The sequence below is a fragment of the Canis aureus genome, chromosome 2 (genome assembly GCF_053574225.1).
Source record: "Canis aureus isolate CA01 chromosome 2, VMU_Caureus_v.1.0, whole genome shotgun sequence".
Classification (NCBI taxonomy): Eukaryota; Metazoa; Chordata; class Mammalia; order Carnivora; family Canidae; genus Canis; species Canis aureus.
In genome coordinates, this window is record NC_135612.1 from 24,404,345 (window position 1) to 24,414,590 (window position 10,246).

The following is a 10,246-nucleotide window of genomic DNA, read 5'->3' on the forward strand; positions in this document are numbered from 1 at the left end:
GTGATAACCTACAGACTGTCTTTTGTTCCCACTGCATTAACTGAGGTACTCATGGGAACTGTTAAATTCCTGTCCCTGCAGATAGTGTTTCTCCATCTTTCTTATGTGCTGCAGCAAGGGTGGGAACAGTCATTAACCAGAGGCCATGCCTTGCAAGAGCTAACATCTTAACAGTGAGCATTATACACAGGAAACCATTTCTGAACTGAAAAAAATATAAATCTTCAAAGAATAAGGTCAGAGTTCTACCCCGTGTCTTCTCTTCCACTCCCCAGCAGTGACATTCTCACGCACCTTACACATTATAGCTCTAATCACACTTTGTTTTGTAAAGATTGCCTGTCTCCACCTGTTAACCACTATCTGCTTGAGGGCAGTCAAGTGCCAAGAACGCAGTTAGTGCTCAGTAAATAGTTTACAAGTGATTGAATGTTAGACACAATGGGTTTAAACTATTCAAATACTAAAACAAAATGTGCATGCCATGGAGAGGCCATGGGAAGTACTGCAAAGGAAGCAACATTTGATTTGGACCCCGAAAGGTGAACCTGGTCCTTCCAAAGGGTAGAGAGCATGAAAAAGCAAGGGAGAGGATCTTTCCCCAAAGGGAAAACTGAAAAACAGATGCCATAGACAGTCCGCATCCACATGTACTGGTTTAAGGCTCCCAGCTTTGGCAATAGGGTGAGATAAAAGTCTTTATCATAGCTAATTTCAAACATTTGGAAAAATAGAAAGAGTAGTATATTGAATCCCTATATGCCATTGTCCAGCTTCAAAAATTATCATGATAAAGACACCTTATTTTATTTTATATAATCCCACTTCCACTGAATAATTTTCAAGAAAACCTCAGATAGCATATTATTTTGTCTACATATGCTGCAATATACAATAAGGACTCCTATTGTAAAATGAAATTACAAAAAATATTTAAGATAGTCATTGTAGAATAAAATTTGAAGAAGCTTAGTTGCTAACCTGAGGATACACATGAAAAGTGACTTGATAATTTCCACATAGTCTGGGATAGATGAGCAAGGTGCAGCGATTATATACCTAAGAGTTTAAGGGCTATGTGGCAAAAGAGATCTTGTGGTTATTCCTTATTAGCTCAAACCCAGTTTTTGACTTTTTTCATTATGAGTTACATTCTTATATATGACCATCAGGCCTCGTCAATCTTACGACATACATAAATAAGGCCAGGGAAGCATATCATTTTAAATGTCATGATTATGCTGCCTTTTCAACTGTAATTGTACAATATTTTAAATTATATTAGTCATTTAATATATACCAAATGCTGTGTGCTCCAAAGAATTTTTCCAATTAGAAAGAAATCATTCTTCTTTAAGATGTCCAAATTATATGGCTTGTATTTATATATTACAAGATTTTATTCTGTCTTGGATTCAAGACAGAATATATGTATATATATATTTTTGTATTATGTATATATAAAATGCATATCAAACCACGGGCACTTTGAAGGAACAGACCATTCCCCAAACCTGTATTCTAGAGGACTGAGCCCAGTGCCTTGCTCTTAGCTGTGACTTAAGAATTGCTTTATGAATAATATTGATAAAAAAATTATAAGCTTTTTTGAAAGACTAAACCACATGTGAGCTGGAGTTAGCTGTGGATAATTTTTTCATATAAAAGCTTTGATTGGGTAATACCTTCTGATTTCTACCAATTACCCACATTGCCAGGAACAGCACCCAGCAAGACTAGCCTTATGTAAATATAATGGAGAGATTCCACTCACTAGAAATTAATGAGTAACTTGGTCTATACAGTTCATCTCAGCAATCAATAAATAAAAAATATGAAAAACAATACTTTTTCTTCCAATCTCCCATTGTGTTGGTTTTCTGCTGTGGAAAATGGGGCCAGATACACAAAAATATAGTCTGAGAGCTATTAGAAATTGAAAAATAATTTCAGATATGTGTAGTACTGATAGGCCCTGTAAGGCGTACTGAGGAAGGCAAAATTATACTCCAGGGTTTCTGCCCTTCTATTATTAAAGTTACTGAAATTTATATTAGCTCTCATATGGGCCATGGTATGAACATGTTTCAGATGTCTAACAAATTGATATTTGCCCACAACTAGGATGAATTGGACTGTGCAATTATAAATATTAAATAATGTGTTTTCAAAACATATTTCTACTGACTAAACTACTCACATTCTTTTCCATACAATAGATCATCCTTATTAATTCCCTTTGTTGTGATGCATACCAGCCCTTCATGGGAAAAGAAACAACTTTTGATTACATTTTGACAGATGAGTATAAAATAATCATACTTGGAAAATAATCACACGCCCTTCGTTTTCACCGAAGGAAGTTTAGCTTGTATTTTTGTAATGCTGGATGAAAGCAATAACCATTCTCCCCATAATTCAGCTGCAGGAAGTACACATTTTTCCACAGAGACAGGTTTCTGCAATTACAGCCTTAGATGTTGAAATCTTAACATGCTGGAAGTAAAATAAGTAAATAAATAAAATACTAACAAACATGTAGTTCCAGAAATGCCCCTGCTGGTAAGAAACATTTAATTATTGAAATATGTACACCAAATGTGCACAGTACAGTGAAACTTTTACAACCTTGGCTAAGACTCAGAAATAGATCTTGATTTACTAGGAATGTAGTGTTTCCGTGATCATCAAACATTAATTAAAATTCAAGTAAATGTTTTGAATTAATTTAACAATAAGTTGACCACTTTTTCCTACAACTGAAAAATAATGAAGTTTCATTATCGGGTCTCGTTATGACTTTAAGAAATGTTTGCATGAAGTTATGTTAAATTTGAAAGGAACTTAAATAAAAATACATTACACTGAATTTGGAACTGAGTCAACCATGGTTCAGGAACGTTCAATGCTTAATCAAGAACAAATGACTCAGGAAAATTTTTTCCTAATGCTCATGAGAGTCCACCAAATAACACCACAGTGAATTTAAGCCAGAAAGGTTGTCTAGGTCTTGAAAATTATTGTAAATTAAAATATCCTACATTCCCCACTGTTCCCTTTTTGAGACGTTTGGGAAACAGGATCCTACCCAAATGGCTTCTCTCTCCAAACTTTGAGAATTTTCTTTCACTTGGGGTCTAGCTGCCAAAGAAATCTCTTCCGGATAAATTAAATATGTTTCTTTTCATTGGCATTGCTGGGGTTCTGAGGAATGAGGATGAAAGGCATGAGAGGACAGTGAGAGCTCTAGCAGCTCCTTCCCAGCGCTAACTGGGTTCTTAGCTGGATGCCTGGAAATAGCTCTTCTTAGATAGAACCATCTCGGGCTCCCCTCCACCCCCACCACTGCAGGGGGCAGTGACAACCGAGAGAGTCTTTTCCTCCTTCCTTTTGGCTCTGATTCAACTTACAGATCCTTCAGCCAAGAACCTGAGAAGGCAGGATGAAATCAGGAAGCCTTCCTGGATCCCTGCCTCTAGTGAATGGTGCCAGCTGGACTGCCCTGGAGGGACAAACGTGTCCTGCAGAGTCCTTGGGTGGACATGACTTGATTTAGGCTATTGAAATTTCTTCTTGTAGAGTCTTCCAGGACAATTTATAAAAGGAAAACATTTCCTGTGTCCTGGTTACACTATTAGTGAATTGTACATTCATCTTGCATAGGGTCTGCAGTCTCATAAAATAGCACTTGTGATATAACCCACCAAATTACTGTGTCAGTGGGACAACTTTTATATTCCAAGTATTCTTTTAAAGATTTCATTTATTTATTTATTTATTTATTTATTTATTTATTTATTAATTATTGAGAGAGAGAGAGAGAAAGAACAAGCAAGGGTGGGGCAGAGGGAGAGAAAAAAAGAAGCAGGGAGCCCAATGCAGGGCTTCACCCCAGGATCATGACCTGAGTCAAAGGCAGATGCTTAACTGACTGAGCCACCCAGGTGCCTCTCCACATGCTAAAGTATTAAATATTACTAATTACAATAAAATAATCCAAGGCAGGACCTTAAATACCACTCTGAATTAACTGTCTTTTCTGGGGAGATGTTTTGAGGCAGTGGTCCCTGTTAAAGTCCGGCAAATGATACAACATTGCTTTCTTATGACATAATTCTCATCCTTTAAGGGAAATGCACAGAAAGTCAGGAGATGGCTCAATCACCTCCAGGGATTATTTGACCAAAAAGAATGCTTTAGAGAAGCCATTGCATCTTCCCAGGCAAAGTCAAGCGCCAAGGCACAATGTTCACATCAGTTAAGGGTTTTTGCCCTCTCGCATACTTAACTAATTCTTTGGCATTAACTAAGTCAATGTTTATTCTGTATCTACCTTGCACAGGACAAGCTTTGGGAAGGTTGTTTTTTGTTATTTTTTCTATTTGCAATAGAAATGTTTTCAAAAGCTAGTTTCAATTTGCAACATATGAATATGGAAGCTGAAAAGTTATTTTTAAATGAAAGTTCTCATTTCAGTTGTGCTGTTCAAGAACAGAAAAAAAATAAGAAGAAGGGCCACCACTCTAGAAGTTGAAATAGATTAACAGAGTACTCTTTATGGAGTATGGAGTGAGGTATGCCTCACTGTAAACAATTCTTATTAATATGAACTAAAGCTGCTTAACTAGGTTTCTGTTACTTAGATAAACTCACTTTAGAGTTTCTCCAAATAGGAAGCCTCCTGAGTGAAAAGTCCTTAGATCAGTTTTTAGGAGCATATGTAAAAGGAAGTATATAGCTACACTTGATTCATTTGTTACCACATTTGTTTATACATTTAAAAGGCTATAGGAAGCCAGGCACCTAGGTGCCTCAGTTGGTTAAGTATTTGACTCTTGATTTTGGCTGAGGTCATGATCTCAGGAACGTGGAATCAAGCCCTTGAGTCTGTTCTGCGCTCAGCACGGGCGGAGTCTGCTGGAGATTCTCTCTCCCTCTCGCTCTCCCCCTCTCCTCCCTCCCCTGCTCAGGGGCACTCAATAAATAAATAAATAAATAAATAAATAAATAAATAAATAAATAAAATCTTTTAAAAAATGAAATATAAATCCTAAGCTAATTACTAATTATATTAGAATACTTACTAATAAAAACATGGAGAATTTTGATAAATAACTTCTCTCTGAGCATGATTTCTATATCCGCTGCCGCCTTTAGTATTCAATATTGACTTTTTCCTCACTGAAAAGGACTCAGTAGTAATCCATTTTAGGGTTAATAACAGAAGTAGCAGAAGGGGGATCCCTGGGTGGCGCAGCGGTTTGGTGCCTGCCTTTGGCCCAGGGCGCGATCCTGGAGACCCGGGATCGAATCCCACGTCGGGCTCCCGGTGCATGGAGCCTGCTTCTCCCTCTGCCTATGTCTCTGCCTCTCTCTCTCTCTCTCTCTCTCTCTCTGTGACTATCATAAATAAATAAAAATTAAAAAAAAAATTAAAAAAAAAGTAGCAGAAGGGAGATTCTCAAGGAAGCTCTTTGAAAAAGATAACCTGTGGATGAATCATTCCAGAAAGGAGAGTTGTTAAGGCTTGAACTGAGCTCTTGGCAAAAGGACCAATCACTGAGATAAACCCCATAGCTAACTGTGAGATGCTTGGAGCTGAGAGGCTGTTTATAGGCGAAAGGGACCATGAGAAACCATCGTAAGGTGACCATAAACTCTAACTTGACCTGATGGAGATTTTATTGCCTTTTCACCAGTCAAGTGGCATTTGCTCCTGGTCCTTACTGACTGCACCACTAACCCCTTGGCCTCTCCTTTGGACAGGTGTGGTGTTCCCCTACTTCCCACGACTGGGGCGCTACAATCTCAATTTTCACGAGGCGCAGCAGGCTTGCCTGGACCAGGATGCTGTGATCGCCTCCTTCGACCAGCTGTACGAGGCCTGGCGGGGCGGGCTGGACTGGTGCAACGCCGGCTGGCTGAGTGACGGCTCCGTGCAGTACCCCATCACCAAGCCCAGAGAGCCGTGCGGGGGCCAGAACACGGTGCCCGGCGTCCGGAACTACGGGTTTTGGGATAAAGACAAGAGCAGATACGATGTTTTCTGTTTTACATCTAACTTCAACGGTAAGTTGAACTAACTAACTGCACTCCCTTCTTTCCTGTCCAGGGGATCAATACGTATTGTAACGAAACATTCAATTTTTAATCCTACCTGCTTAAGGAAGAAAGAACAGAACGTGGCCTTGACATGTTGACTTTAGTTTGAAAAGATGCAAAGTTCTGTAACATTCATAATTTTTTAAAAATCCCCCTAAGCAAAAATGCGTATTTCCACTACTCCTAGGTTCGTGGCATCCAATTGTAATTATAAAACAGTTTAAATTGCAAACTTGTTACGGGGTCTCTTTCTTATTGACAAACACCTTGCCGCCACTGCGTGTGATAGACACGTAGGCCCTGGGCTACAGATTTCTCAACTAAAGTGAGACCAACCTCTATGTCACGCTCTCTTGCTCTAAATTACAAAGTCAAATATGTTCATAGTTGATCAACCAAACGCACAATAAAGAGAGAGCTCAGAGTAAAGAGAACTTTGCAAAAAATAAATAAGTAGCAATAGGACTGGAGGCGAAAGTGGAAGAAGAGAGATCCAGGTGGCCCCCGTGTTGATGACTTGATCTGTCACCTTCACCATAACTCCCAACCTTGTCTTGCTCTGTCCAGAATCAGCTGCGTAATTTGTGAGGCCCAGTGCAGAATGAAGATGTGGGTTCCATGATCAAAAATCAAGGATTTTAAGATGGTGACAGCAGCATATTAAACAAGCGTGGGGCCCCATGTAACTGCACAGGTCACACACTCCTAAAGCAAACCCTGGCCCTGTCGTTTTATATTCTAGTTCCCTGGGGACATGCTTTGGGAAAAATAGCAAGGGATAGGGGATGGCCGAACTTTCTGTAAAGGGCCAGGTGATAAATATTTTTGGCTTTGTGGGCCACACGGTCTTTGTTGCAACTACTCAATGTAGCTCCGTACACTGTCATGCAAAACAGCCACACGCAGTATTAAAGCGATGGCTGTGGCTGTGTTCCAACAAAACTTCTGTTGACTCCTGTGCTGTAGACTTTGTGGACCTCCCTGTGGTACGGATGATAGAGCCGACCTCTGACTAGTGTTCCAGGGGCCTCGGCCTTTCCTTCAAATCACATTGTCTTAGTCTAGAAAGACTTGGCAAGCTCGAATGTATACTTCCATAACCCGTATGTGATGGAGGGCAAAGAGGCAGCCCATAACAATGTGTGATCAGATAAGAGAGTCTGATTACACTCCACATGAGCCTCAAAGTCTGGGAAAATCTTCAATCAGTGTAGCACGTCAGCCAATGGATGTCGCACTTTATACGTTGTAGGCATATTTAATATACATTAAAGGCATTTCAGTAATTAACTTTATTCAGTGAGTGGTTAAGACTAACACGCTCTTCCTTGTGAAATCAAGAAATGGTTAGGTGTCAGGGCTCCCACGGAGCAAAGCTGAAAAAAAAAAATAAATAAATGCACCCTTCTTTGCTAGGAACTGAACAGACTGGGGTTCACATTCTGAGTCTGCATTATTTATGGCAAGTGACTTCCTGTATTTTTTGCATTTTCATACTGTAGTCTTTGAATCAGAATAATGTCTTATTGATACCTGTAGTGAAAAGGACTTGAGGGCTTTTGATTTTTTTTAAATGGACTTTTATGTCAGGAATGTGTTTTGATCTTTTCACATTCAAATTTTGCCTCTCCAGAAACTTGTGCGAGGGTTCAGTCTTGCTACAGCTAGAATTTAAATAGCTCTTGCTTTTAACGTGGAATTTTGTCTTCTCTAGTGCTACAGAAGGGCCCTTTTAGTCCCTAATTAGCTAACAGAAACTGCATCTGTCATTTCCCTTCTCTGTTTCAAAGCTGTAAAAGGGCATGTCTGAACGCATAGCAAGGGGCAAGGAAAAAACTCATCTAGCAGAGAATGACTGAGGGGTGCTACGTTTAATGGACAACCCCATGGTCCCAAACCTTGACAGCCATTGCTCTATCTCCCCCCCGCCCCCCTTCGTGGAAAAGCACTTGGGTTTGGGCTCCTTCCATGTCTGTGGGGCTCAGCTGCAGACAGGCCCATTGACTCTCTCCCCTTCTCTCCACAGGCCGGTTTTACTACCTTATCCACCCCACCAAGCTGACCTATGATGAAGCAGTGCAGGCTTGTCTCAACGATGGTGCTCAGATCGCCAAAGTGGGCCAGATATTCGCTGCCTGGAAACTTCTGGGATATGACCGCTGCGATGCGGGCTGGTTGGCAGATGGCAGCGTCCGCTACCCCATCTCTAGGCCAAGAAGGCGCTGCAGTCCTACAGAGGCTGCGGTGCGCTTCGTGGGTTTCCCAGATAAAAAGCATAAGCTGTATGGTGTCTACTGCTTCAGAGCATATAACTGAGCGTGCCCCTAGAGCACATCAGTTTTAAAGTCATTAAGAACATGTGAAAGGTTGTTGTTGTTTTTTTTTTCAATATGAACTCATGCAAGTTACCAAAACTGTGATAACCCTTTTTTACTTACTGTAAAGAGTCATTTTCATAAAGACCAATTCATTGATTTGTTTTTGTAAAGCTATCATTCAATATATATTATAAATTAATATAATTTTAAGGGAAGCGCTATATTAAGGAGGCTTTAGAGCCCAACTGTTTAGGCTACATCATCCCAGTGAAGTATCCTTTCATGAACGGGGCATGCAATAGCTTGAGGTTTGCTAAGATTAAATTGAGGAAAGTACAGCTACTCGGAGCAGCAGCTTCCACAAGCACAAATTTTACACATTTGTACAATTTTGAAATGCACTACAATATACAAATTAGAGCAACAGATTTGAAATACAGGCTTCTTTACATAAACTGAGATTCCGAGAGGTTGCACAAAACTCAGTCTCACAAGGGAACAAGCTACACTTTTCTAAAAGATAATATTTCAAGTCTCCAATAAACAGAATCTTTTAGTCTTTAAAATCCTGCCTTTTTGACCGAAAAAAAAAAATTCATATGGACTCCAATGCATAATAACAAGCACAGTTAAAACTCCTTAATAACCCCATTTATATGAAGTATGAAACGTAAATAAGCAGATAATATTTAACCAATGAGAGACTCCTATCTTCTTTTAATTAAAATGACATGTACCTGAGAAAAATTGTTAAATCTTTTGAGTAGCTTTACTGAGTTATATTTAAATTCTAAAGGCCGTCTGCTAAGCAGCCATTAGCATCTACTCAGGGCAGTTATATAGATAAACTGCTGGACAGAAAAATTGTAAAATTTAGCAGCTTGATTTTATGTTAGCCTATGAAATATATTGTCCTATAAAAATAACTTTAAACTATTTAATATTTCCTTCTTTACCTTACATGAAAAAAGTTTAAATCACAAAAGGAATGAGTAACTATACACTTGCCTAACCAAGAAATATAGACCCAACTTTCAAAATTTCTATTATTCTACTTTGTATATATACTAGAAAGCCCAACCGGTGCCTGTGAGGGGGGGGAAACAAGTGAACAAAGTAGTTCTAAACCTTCCTCCATATAGAAAATGTGGTCAGTGATGTCACTTTCCTTGCTGGTCATCATTAGGCTTAAATGAAATGCAGAAGCTCCCATCAAAGAGTTTACACTAAAATCTTCAGGGCTTTAAATGAAAGGGTAAGGCCAGTTTCAGAAAAACAACTTTAGACATTAGCAGCTCCAATATTAAATAAAGCTCTGTTTTCCTATATTTTTATGACTGTTGAGACCCTGCAGGGACCAATATTTGTATTCAATTTACATTTCATGGTTTCCCATTGTTTCACAATGAGTTCTAATAAATGGGATTTAGTATAATAATCCAAGTATGACATAGCTGGTATGCTTTCATGAATGTTTTTATGTAGATTTTCCTCCCATGAACATGAGTAAATAAATCTGTTTCCTGAATTGATTGTGGTTGCATTTAAAGCTCTGTAATAATTCTAATAAATTTACTCTATAAATATAGAGTTAACATGTGTAGAAGGTATAGAACAATTGGAAGCCCATGAAACCATAATTATATCCATATATTATCTAGACAAAATATTGTAAATAAGAGTTGATCATTTCTTTTATTGAAGCATATCTGGGAAATTTCAGATGCTTTAATATTGAAAGAGGACAATGTATGCATGCACATTTTTACATTAGGCTGGATATGCAAATTGTACAAAAATATAAATCCAAAGAGATTGTAAAGTTT

At 38.7% G+C, this 10,246-nt stretch overlaps 1 protein-coding gene across 3 annotated transcripts in view; it reads left to right on the top strand.

Moving 5' to 3' along the window:
* The window catches only part of HAPLN1 (hyaluronan and proteoglycan link protein 1), a 77,263-nt gene extending 67,315 nt beyond the window's left edge, over positions 1-9,948 (top strand). For all 3 annotated transcript variants that reach the window (XM_077866072.1, XM_077866075.1, XM_077866077.1), the window contains 2 exons: positions 5,767-6,069; positions 8,129-9,948. In XM_077866072.1, the coding sequence (XP_077722198.1) occupies positions 5,767-6,069; positions 8,129-8,418 (593 nt within the window). In that variant the 3' untranslated portion in view covers positions 8,419-9,948. The remainder of the gene's footprint in view (positions 1-5,766; positions 6,070-8,128) is intronic.
* Positions 9,949-10,246: the final 298 nt, after the last annotated feature.